General features: G+C 36.8%; 1 protein-coding gene across 1 annotated transcript in view; it reads left to right on the top strand.

The window, feature by feature from the left end:
• The window catches only part of NMI (N-myc and STAT interactor), a 20876-nt gene extending 8422 nt beyond the window's left edge, over window positions 1-12454 (top strand). Inside the window, exons 2-8 of the mRNA XM_019646501.1 lie at window positions 2206-2295; window positions 3066-3161; window positions 5498-5660; window positions 8518-8624; window positions 8712-8898; window positions 11184-11290; window positions 12039-12454. Coding sequence (XP_019502046.1) covers window positions 2212-2295; window positions 3066-3161; window positions 5498-5660; window positions 8518-8624; window positions 8712-8898; window positions 11184-11290; window positions 12039-12224 — 930 coding nt within the window. The 5' untranslated portion in view covers window positions 2206-2211 and the 3' untranslated portion in view covers window positions 12225-12454. The remainder of the gene's footprint in view (window positions 1-2205; window positions 2296-3065; window positions 3162-5497; window positions 5661-8517; window positions 8625-8711; window positions 8899-11183; window positions 11291-12038) is intronic.

Below are 12454 nucleotides of genomic sequence, written 5' to 3'. Positions count from 1 at the left end.
GAGTGTGGCTCAGGGTTAATTTTCACTGCCAGAAGCGGTAACCCCTAGTTTTTATAATTATTTATTATATTATAATTTATGATTTTGTGTTTCAAACTTTATCATGCCTGGGATGCCTACTAGACTCTTGTTTGGACAGATTTAAGTGCGTAATTCCTAAGAATTAAGGCCTACAATATAAAACAACAGATTTCCATGCAAAACAATGTACCGCTTTGGGTACAAAATTACTGACATAATTAGACCTTCAGGGAGGTTAAGGGGGCCATCCATCTGATTGCCTAGAAGGAAGGCTATTAGTGTACATCCCACTCATACAAATAGGGAAAGTATTCAGATATTAAATATGCCGTAAGAAGTTTGGGGGATATTTATATGAATTAAATATATTAAGAGCCCTTATTACAAGCTTTTAAGAATATTGACTTCTAAAACAAATAATGTTGCAGTTTATGCTTTCTGGAAATGTAATAAGAGAATTTCATCTGCCAGGGATGTCCTGAGCAGAACAAATACCTGAGCCAAGATGCTGCACAATTCTATAGATTTTGAGTGTTTTCAGCGTGTAAACCTGTATTATGCTCTGAGTGGGTACAAGGAGGAGTGGACATGGTATCTGCTCTCAAGGTCGTGACCATATAGTCATGGAAAATGACACAGATGCACAAATAATTAAAACTCCTTTTGGGGAGATTAAAGAGGGAGAAGTAACGTCCTTTGGTGGAATCAGAAAAGGCTTCAAGAACTTGGGAAATTTGGGATGAACCTTGAAGAACACTAGGATTTCATTAGGTGGCAATTAAGAAAGGAGGAGAAGAAGAATGTGACATTTTGAGGGGCACGAGGCAAAAGAGCGACCCTTTGAGGGTTCGGTGTGGTTAAGGGACTTAATCCAGGAATTGTCTAAATACTGGAAATGTAAGTGGGGTTAGACTGTGTAAAACCTTGGATGAATGGTGAATGCCATCATAAGGATTCTACAGTTGTTGGTGGATTAGGGAGCTATGGATAAGATATATATCTTTTTATTTTGAAACCACCTAAAACTTACAGAAAAGTTGCAAGTACAATACAAACGACTTTTTCCCCCCCCCCGTATTACTTGAGAATAAGTTTCCAACTTCATGACCCATTGCCTTGGAATTGTTGAGTATATAATTCTTATAAAAAACTGTTCAAAATTAGGGATTTAATATTGATACATTACTGCCATCTAATTCTTGGATTCAATTCAAATTTTGCCAGTTGTCCCAATCATATCCTGTTTAACAAAAGAACCCAGTTCAGAATAATGCATTGCATTTAGTTGTGATGTCTAGTCTCCTTCTGTCCGGAACAGTTTCTCAGTCTTTCCTTGGCTTTTATGAAGTTGACACTTTTCAAGAGAACAGGCCAGTTTGTGTAATGTTTCTTCATGCTTAGATTCAGATTATGCATCTTTGGCAGGAATATCATAGAAGTCATGCTGTGTTCTCAGTGCAGCCTATCAGATGGCACATGATTTATCTCATTATTTACTTTGATTATTTCATTATAATGGCGTCTGCTTGGCTTCTCCACTTTAAAGTTACTCTTTTCCCCTTTGAAATTAATAAGTATTTTGTGGGGAAGTATTTTGAAACTAACTAAATGGTCCTTTCCTCACCAAAATTTCAATTTATTTATTTATGTCAGTTATTTTACTCAGTGGATTGAATCATTACTGTCAGTATTTACTCTTACAATGAATTTATTCCCATATTTTGGCCAGTGATAACCTCCTCAAGCTGGATCCTTTGTCCTTCTGACATGGCCTCATTATTCTTTGAACACTTCCTTACTTTCTGGCACCAAAAGATGCTTGGTCTTGTACTTTTCCTGTCTCAGTCCTAGAAAAGGCTAGAAGACCAAAGTAGTTGTCTTAAAAGGGAATGTCATAACATGATTGAGATGTTAACTACAATGGGATGTTAATACCCATTATTTTCTATTGTGTTGAAAAGCAAAGGATTTTTAGAACCCTTTTATATATTCATAGGTATAAAGTTATTGAATTATAGACTTGGTTTGAATATAAGCCACATGATAATAAAGAATGATGATAGGAAAGATGATGTAGCAAAAAAGAGATGTGTCCTCTGTAAAAGGGTAAAGGTTGTTATTTTTGCTTATTGAGTTTGTGTGTATATGCTATTTTTAAAATATTAAAAATTTTGTGATAATTAGGGAATCATGGCAGCTGATGAAGACAGCAAAAAACAAGTTTTTAAGGCAGATTGGCATGGTGATGAAACTAAGAAAGATGAACAATGTCAGGTAAAAGGGAAAAATTACTGGGTCTTATTAAAATTAATTTATATCTATTAGTTTTGCAGTGAAGCGTGTTTTTTATGTCTTTATCCAACATTACTTTGAATTTGGGAGGATATTAAGGTTTCCAATTTTTTTTTTTACTTCCATCATTCAAGCCTTACAAGAAGAATCATATTACTACTTTGTTTTACAAAGCTTACAACATTAGCTGCTTTTTCACTCCCTCATTTCTTTGATTTGCACCTAGAAGTTAAGAGCTTAGTTAACAATTATCTGATCAGACCCAAGAGGGAAGGGAAGCTCAGGTAGGTTAAACCCTTTACCCAAGACCATGTCTGGCGTGTCAAGGCAGCTCTACTATGGAAATCACAGCAAATTTTTTAAATTGCCCCAGAGCAACATATGTGCAATTTAAAAGTCATACTCATATTGTAGTCACACACAGCTAGGAAAGGAGTTGATAGAGCACTGAACTTAGGTTCAGATCTGGATGTCAATCCTTGCTCGACTATAAAAATTTCTGTGACTTTGATCTATGTGAAAGGTGGTTTCCTTGTTTGTATAATGGAGATAATAATACTTGGGAGTGGTAGGAGATGATATAAAACATTCAACAAATTTATTGTTCATGTGATCATATTTATTTTGAGGCTGTCTAATGTCTTTCTTAGCCTTGTTCTGGGCAAGAGAAATTTAGCTTCTTTAATTCATTTAGAAAAATGAGGTCGGGGCTGTTTAAATTTTTGGTGCTATTCGATATATATATTTTTTAGGCCTTAATTGGTGAAATGGCAAAGGAAAACACTGAATTAAAGGAGGAGATCCAAAAGCTTGAAGCTGAGTTACAAGAGGCCACCAGAACCTCTCAGGTAACCCCTTTACTTGTTGTATATATCACATTTTTAATGACAGAATTTTTCAGAAAAAATGATTTCATTATATAAAATTCACTTTTAAAACATTATGATCATCCACCGCACAACTGTTTGTAAGAGCCCCAAAGTGAAAACAACCCACTGTCTGTCTGTAGTAGAGTGAATTAATAAATTGAGGTGTATTCACACAATGAAATACTACATGCAATGAGAATGAACAGACTACGACTATATGCAATAATATGGATAAATTTCATAAACACAGTATTGAGCCAAAAGAGATAAAAGAGGGCATCCGTATGCTTCCATTTAAATAGAGCACAAAAGCAGGGCATTAAAGTTAGAAAGGTGATTACCCTTGGGGGCAGGAAGTAACTATAATAGAAGAGAACCCAAGAGGCTTCTGGAGTGTTGATCTGGGTGCTGATCACACGTGTGTGATCACTTTGTAGAATTTCATCTTGATGTACACCTATGATGCACTTTTTTACATTTATGTATACGTTAATAAAATTTACAAAAACAAAAAGGTCTTTATCAATCATTTTTGGACCACATTCTTGTTCTTCTCACTAAGTTCTTTTTTGTTCTCCTCATCCAAGGTGCTATAGTAATTTAAATGTGTTTCAGCTAAAAAAAAAATTGAATATATATTATCTTCATTATTTTTGCCTACAGGTTTTTCTGTATTTGAATTAGACATAATATTCACCCCTTTTTCTTCATAACAACTCATATTGTTAAAAAAATTAAGTTTACTTACATGATTTAAATGCTTAAAGCGTCACTTTTTGTTTCTGAAATGGGGGATAAGGTATTCAATGTCAGGAAGTGAGGCTTCTCATGTTGAGACTTAGAGATGACTCTATTAAGATCCTGGTTACTTTTCAGACTGGAGCCAGAATTATTTATTTAGTCTTACATCTCAAAGGGCCTTGAGAAACCAGCCAGCTCAGTTGATCCACTTTATAGAAGACTCTAGCCGTGGTCAGGAGAGCACAAGCGAATTGTTCTCTGCCACAGTGTGCTCAGGACTAGAATCAGGCATTGCACTCACTCCAAAAGCTCTTGACTTCTCTCTAGGTGCAGAGATATTGCTGGTTCCATTCCAGACCACTACAATAAAGCGAATATTGCAATACAAGTGAGCCACTCAAATTTTTTGGTTTCCCAGTGCATATAAAAATTATGTTTATACTGTACTGTGATCTCTTAAGTGCAATTATATTATATGTAAAGAAACAATAATATCTTAATTAAAACATTATCACTAACAGTGTTAACCATCATCTGAGTTGTCAGCAAATTGTAACCTTTTTGCTGGCGGAGGGTCTTCAACGTGTAAAATACCCAATATCTGTGAAGTGCAATAAAATGAAGCACGATAAAACAAGGTGCGCCTGTGTACAGGATATCTCCACATTATTGGGAAACACGTTGCTTTTTCTCAGACATTACAGATTGCTTTGAAATCGGAATTATGGTAATCAGAAATTCTGCTGCAGTTACATGTAAAGATATATATGAATATAAGATTCCATCAAATGACTGAATATTTCTGATCTCTTTGTGATAAGACCTTTTATTTCAGCATGTCAATAACCATGTGAAATAGAAATGGAAACTCCAGACTCATTTGTGCTTTTCTGTGTAGTTGTATAGGTCTGGTGGTCCCAGTGATTGTAAGCAGCTAAGTGTTAACTACTTAACTTTATCCTCCACATTACAAAGCTTGTTGATAGTGTCCCTTTCCATTTTTATAAACCTAAGTTGTGGTAATGGTTAAAAAGTTGATGGGCAGGTGTTGGGGAAGGGGGAATTTAAATTTGATAAATTTGCAGTCATATAATTGAGGAGTCTTTTTTTTGGATGAATTTATCTGGGTTTGCTATCAAAATAACTGTAGTGTACTCCTGATTTCATGCCATAGTCTTTGCAGTAAGAGCAAACATTCTGTCTAATGATTTCCTTGTGAGCTAGCCTATTGTTGGCACAGTTATTTAAAGGGTACTTATCTACAGGAACATTGTTAGGTTTTAGAATTGAACATCATCAAATATGACCTTTTTAAACATTGATTAGAAAAAGTGAGAGATTATATACTTACAATTTCATCTGTGAAATAGTATTAAATCCTCAGCATCTTATTATATTACCGAGTACTTACCTGGGCAGAAGCAATTACTAAAGTTCTTAAATAAGACCACACTTGGTATTCTGTGGGGTTTTGAAGTCAGTGGTAAGTGAATTATTGGATGATTGCTTTATCACTGAAAGAACTGAAGTTATTTCTTGTCTTAATTTTAATCAAACATTTCTGTTTGAATTAGATTAAAGAGGATATTCCCGAAACAAGGTTGAAATTTACATCTTTAGAGAATCCTGAGAATTACAGCCAGTTGTTAAATATCTGCTGTTCATTTCAAGTGAGCTCCCAAGTTCCTTACAAACTACAAAAAGGAGAAGCGCTTATCACCTTTGAAGAAGAAGAAGGTATGACTGATGTTCAACAATATGACCAAGTTACCTTAGGAAAGCACTTGGACTTTCAAAAAGCTTTCATAGATATTTGGCTTCGCTTTGTAATTTTTCCACATATTATTTCATCTAATCTTTATATTGAAACACTGAGGCAGGTATGATAATCCCCATTTCATAGATGATAAAACTGACTCTAAGACATGAGGTAACTTGACTGTGATCACTCATTCAGAACGCAATAGCCCTGAGACTCCAATCCAGGTATTGCGCTGTCCAATACCTGCATCTTTCTAGTCTACCTGCTACCTCTAATAATAATACTAGTAATACTGTTTGAAGAACATAGAGCTGTACACAGTTCTCACGGAGTTTTCACAAACATCATCTCATTTTATACTCACGTGATTCTATGAAAGCAATAAGATAGGAAAGTTACTATTTATATTTTATAGCCAAGAAAACAGATTCTCAGGTGTTTAAGTGATTTACCTATGGGCACACAACCAGTCAATGGAAAGAGCCCCAGAATCTGAGATTTGGGATGGAACCTGATGTTTGCTAAGTCTGCCATGGTATTGGACTTTGTTCAGAGCTGGTGGCGCTTTAGTGAGGAGAATCTGGCTTTGGGTGCCAGCTTTGCTCCTTTCTAGAAGTATGATTTAGGTTGGGTACTTTATAAATCTCAGATTTTTATGACAGGCTTTGTGGTTGTACCTACCTCATGGGTATTACATTTAATTTGCATATTAAATGAGAAATGTTGATAAAATACTTAGCACATTGTCTGACACATAATAAACACTAGATGTTAGCTGTCATTATTGCTACATGTTAGGAATTTTCCAGATAAGGAAACAGAAGCTTAAAGAAGATAAAGAACTTGCTCAAGGTCTATGCAGTTAACAAATTGTAGAGCTGAGAGCCAAATCCTGAGTACCCATGTACTTTCTACTCGACCAACATTCCTCTAAGCAGGCCACCGTATGTCAAGTTATGGGGCGGGACCAGATGGTCTTCAGAAGGCCTTCCAGTGCTCAGATGCTGAGACTCTGTTATTATAGCTCTTGTCTCCTGATGTCTGGTCCATCACTATAGCCTGAAAAGAAGTGTCCAAAAAGAAAGGGATTCAAGGGGGTGAAGAGGCACACACTTCCAGATATAAATCAGTCCTGGGGATGTCATGTATAGCAGGTGACTCTAGTCAGAAACATTGTGTTGCATTTGAAAAATTGTATTTGAAAGTTGCCAAGACAGTAAACCTTAAAAGTTTTCATCTCAGACACATGTTTTTGTAACGTCATATGGTGGCAGATGGTAACTAGACTTACGGTGATTACAGTATATTCAGGTATCGAATTATAATGTTGAACACCGGAAACTACTATAATGTGTATGTCAATTTTACCTCAATAATAATTTTTAAAAAGCCTTCTAGCAGGTCAGTATATACACATACTGTTTGTTCACCCTGGGTCCACCCCTGTGGCTGAGGGTGGAGGAGGATACCAAGAGCCATGTTGGTAGTTGGCAGTGGATACTGGGATATACCTGAAAGACCGAAGTGAGGATTTGGGAAACAGGGAGCCTGCACAGGGATTACCTGGGAATGCTGGGAATAGGATCCTTTTGAGAAACAGCTGCTTTCACCTAGGCATGGCTCTGAGGTCCTGCTCTCCTGGGACAACTTTGTGTTTATACAATTAAATGATCTGGCTTTTGGCAACATCACAGAAGTTGAAATACAAGTGGTTCCTCTCAGCTGCATCAGGTCACCAGATGTTGGAGGCTGGGGTGTGGGGAGTGGGAGGGAAAGGATATCATCTAAATATTACTTCACTGACATTTTCTGTCGTCATTAACAAACAAAGAGTCATAATTCAAGTTGTAGAGCCATGCCGTAGTACAGTGAGTGGGAATTCCCACCTGACAATGCCCCGCCTTCTGGCTCTGCTGCTTCCTCCAGCTGTGGTGTGCTGGCTGACGGTCACAAACACGTATACAGTGTATCAGACCAGGAGTGGGAATCTCTTATCTTTGTGACAAACAGCTCCAAATAGTAACAACTGAAATGTTATAAACACTCATGTCACACAATTAAAAATAAACTCACCCACTCAAATTTTAAACTCACATACAGTTGCTGTTTGTAGTTCTAATGATTTTTTGCATAATTATATTACTGAGCCTCTCCCATTTGCATGGTAAATTAGATGTGATTGTTTTGTGATCAGTATAGCAAGGCTTTCAACTGTTTAATGAATGATATCAAAAGCATTTTAGTGAATGTAGAGTTCCTCATTAAATATGGCACATAAAAAAAAAGACACTTAGATAGTCAAGCCTACAAATATGTGGTCTTTATGTAATTCTTGGGAAAGACAGAGACAAAAGTAATTGTTTGTTTCTATGGTGCTTGTAATATATTAAGGAGTGACGAATGATAAGCAAGATTATCAGAATGACAATGCCCCACAAGTTTTTCCAGCTTACTCAACATGGAAGAAGTTTCTGGCTGTGCTTTAATGGTCTAAGGAAGTTCTCTGGTAATTCTGTCATCAGTGCAAAGGAGGGATGTTTGGCTGAAATAATACATGAATTTCTGAGGAATTCTCAGGCTTATCTCTTAAGAGATGATTCTAGAACTTGATGAGAATTTCTACATTGTGATTTTTGCTGATGTATTTTGACATGAATCTACCCTCCTTTGATGGCAAAACCATTATCCTTGGGAAATCCTAAGAATAGTTTAAAAATCAGACCCTTTAAACCTAAAGCAAACTGAAGATGTTCAGGATAATTTGTTCTTAAACCGAAAAGGTGAAAACGTACTGAAGTATTGGAAATTAACACTTCCCACATTATTTTTTAGTTGCGCAAAATGTGATCAGAAAAGGGATTCATCATGTGCAGATACAGGACGTATTTGTGGAGGTCACAGCCAAGCCGGTTCCGTTGAAGCCAGGAGTTAGATTCCAGGTAATGTGACAGTTAAAGCTTTTCAGAATTCTGTTAAAAATGGACTCTTTTTTCATCCATATTTCTGAATGTGACACAATTTCCCAGGTTCACGTAGAAGTGTCTAAAATAAAGGTCAATGTTACTGAAATTCCTGATGAACTCCCTGAAAATCAGATGAGAGACAAGCTAGAACTGAGCTTTTCTAAGTCCCGAAACGGAGGTGGAGAAGTGGAATGCGTGGAGTATGATAAGCAAGCCGGAACTGCTGTCATCACCTTTGTGGAAACTGGAGGTATTCACCCATTTAGAACGTTAAAAAATACCCTGACATTTAAATTATGTTGTGCTGTTTTTGAAAGGATTCCTTTTCTCCTTCTTTTATCTGGAATTTATTAGGCAACATGATAATAGGGGATTATTTTTTTTTAAAACCATATAAAATGGTAGCGTCCTGAAAGCGATTTTCATGAATGCTACTGAGAATGATAATATTACAAGTATTGAGCATGTAAATCTTAGTGCATCCTCATCAAGTGCCAGGTATGGAGCCAGGTGTCCTATACATTTCTCTCCTCTGATGTGCAGCACAGCACTGGAGGTAGGGGTTATACTCATGTTATTGATGAGGATACTGAGGCCTAGGGAGGGTGAGTAACTTACCCAAGATCACACAGTGGGTGTGTGGAGAGAAACGCAAATATGTTTATAATATTGTTTCTCCCATGTCACCTATTAGGACTGACAAGGGTCTCTTAGGTGGAAGGAATTGATTCCAGGAAAGACAAGGGGTGAACGGAAAGGACAGCTAGACACGTGTTTCCTTTATAGGTACAACTGGACTTTTACCAAATCATCTGAGGGAGGTTTACTTTTCTTATGATTAAAAATAGAAGGTTCTACAGCTGCTTCTGTTAATATGTTCAAGTGATGCGCAATATAAAAACCTCTTGCTCTAGCGCTTCGGGCTTCTCCTGGGCTTGCACATATAAATCTAACTGTACAGTTAAAAAACATTGATTAGCTTTTTCAATGACAAAGTAATCCTTGCTTTTTAAAGAAAATTGAAATAATATAGAGGAGCATTAATTTAGTAAAAATTGAGAGATTTCCTTAATCTTCCCTTTCTCCTACTATATAGTTAGTTATTGTTAGATCCACCTGGAATTGCTGGATCAGATGGTAATCCTGAGCTTATTGATTTGAGGAACTGCCTCACTGGTTTCCACTGTGGCTGCACCATTTTACATTCCTCCCAGCAGTGTACCAGGTTTTAATTTCTCCATATCCTTGCCAGCAAGGACCTGTACTCTTTATGTTTTTTGAAAGATTTTATTGGGGAATTGGGGGATAGGAACAGTGCTGGGGAATTGGGGGAAGGAGAACAGACAAGTTGCTGTCCTTTTGTTCTTCAGTTTAGTTGTGGAGGACGTTGCTTCACTGGCCCAAGTTGGCACCATCATTGTGCTCTTCCCAGGCGAGGCAGATCAGTGGCCGGCTTCTGGACAGCAGCTCACTGTGACTACTGGCTGCTCATGCTGGTTGCTGGCTACACACAGTAGCCCATGGCAACCCACTGAAGCAGGGGCTGCAGCCTATGCTGTCGCTGACAACTCATGGCAGCCCAGCTCCAGGTTGAGCTGTTGTTCAGCATCTTAGCTGTGGAGGGCAGTGTCACTGGCCCTCATATGTGGGATCCGAACCAGGGCCCTCTGGCGTCCCAAGCCAGCTCTTAACCAGCGCGCCACTCGGCCGGCCCAAGGACCTGTACTCTTAACCACCATACCATACTGTGGATACAAGGTGGAATGGGGAGTGGAGAAAAAACCAAAGTGATGGGCTATTCTTAAGAACTGTGGCTATTAAATTTTATGCTATCTTGATACATTCCCTTCGTCCCCCCCCCCAGGAGAAAAATGCTGCTAAAGATAAATCTGATAATTCTTTGTTTTGGAGAAAATAGATGAATTTTTATTATTTGCCTTCAATTTTTCTAGATGATATCCAACACTCCCCCCACCCCTTTGATTAGATAACAGCATTATATCAGTTTACAGAATATCATGTGTTCATTACAGGGTAACTAACACTCACACATATGTAAACACATACACTATAGTAATATAGTAATTTACTATATATTTGTGTATTCATATAGTAATATGTATAATACACACACACACACACACACACACACACACACACCATTCTAATCATAGTTTTCCTTTATACTTCTTGAGAAAATGGGAAATAATCTTGTTTGGATGGGTGGGTTACTTTTTGCCAATGGTTATTGCATTTTATGTAGCTCAAGGTAGGTGTATCTGAGGACATTGCAGCCCTCTGTGCTTTGATTGACTACAGTGGATAGTTCAAGAGAGAAGGCTCTATTTAAACCTTATTGTTAGCCTTATATTTTTTAAAATTATGTACTGTGAAGTCTTTAAGTGAATTGCAGAATTTCTTAAAAATCACTCAGTTTACTGTTTATTATGATATTGTTCTGCTTGAAGGAAGTTTTAACCTTGGTTAAAAATGTTTATGATATAAATACAATATATTTTTTTAATTTACTTCTAGTTGCTGACAAGATTTTAAAAAAGAAAGACTATCCTCTTTATATAAATCAAAACTGCCATAGAGTTGTTGTTTCTCCATACATTGACACACACGTGAAAAAGTTTCAGGTAAAGTCATCTCTTTCATTTTGGGAATTTGCTACTTGACCCCATCCCACAAAAAAATAAAGAAAAAAGTTGTGAGTCTGTTACTGTTTGAATCTTAGTAGTGAGGGATATCAAAATAATTTCTTTATATCTGCTTGGTGCAGAATGAGTTGGTCTTTTAAAATAGTATTTTAATGCAGAACTGTACTATATTTAATTTATCATATACTTTTTAAAACTAAAACTACTTAGATATGGCACAATCTTTATTTTTGTACATAGCTACATTTCTCTCGTGCATCTGCTATCATAGGACATGAAAAATATTTTTTTTGCTCATTTTCTCTGAACTCATTATCTTTACCCCAAACCTGCTTCCTTTTCTGCTCCTACTCAGGTATTAAGTGTTACCACTATCTACCTAGCACACCAACCTGAAAGCTAGAACTCTTGCTTAACTCTTCATTTTGCTTCACCTTGAGCATTCATCTGGTCACTCAAGCTTGTCACTTTTCACCTCTGACTACCTCTCTAACTGGTCTATCTGTAGAGTTGCCTTCCTTTCCTCTTTTGCCATAATGCCACCAGCGTTGTCTTTCTGAAACTCAGATCTCACTCTGATATTTTCTGGCTTGAAAAATCTTCCTGAGGCTCCTTGTCTCGCCAAAGAGAGATAACTCCAAAATAGTAAGCAGAGCTTATTATAAATGTAATGTTTTGCAATTCAAAGCTCTCAGATAATTTTCTATTTTTTTACTTTCCTTCTTAGGTATTTTCAGGAATATCTAAGAGGACGGTGCTTCTGACTGGACTGGAAGACCTTGAGAAAATGGATGAAGAAATTGTAGAGGATTTAGTTGGCATTTACTTTCAACGGGAGAAGAATGGAGGTGGAGAAGTAGATGTGGTCAAATGTTCTCTCAGTCAACCTTGCACAGCATACTTTCAAGAATAGGCTCATGGAATCACATGAAAATGAGAGCTTCTGAGCCCAAATCACTATCAGTGTTTGACAAAAGTGAATACTTTTTTTCCTTAAAAAATGAAAACTTTAATTCTTTAGTGTCCATATAGTCTTAGAGACAAAATATATTTTCGTTGTTTTGAATTCTTCATTTCCAAGTGTGCTACATATTTACAAATGCAATAAGTACACTGTATTAAAAACAGTTTTGTTCATAAATT

The sequence above is a fragment of the Hipposideros armiger genome, unplaced genomic scaffold (genome assembly GCF_001890085.2).
Source record: "Hipposideros armiger isolate ML-2016 unplaced genomic scaffold, ASM189008v1 scaffold_104, whole genome shotgun sequence".
Lineage (NCBI taxonomy): Eukaryota > Metazoa > Chordata > Mammalia > Chiroptera > Hipposideridae > Hipposideros > Hipposideros armiger.
This window is presented reverse-complemented; position numbering and strand designations above follow the sequence as displayed.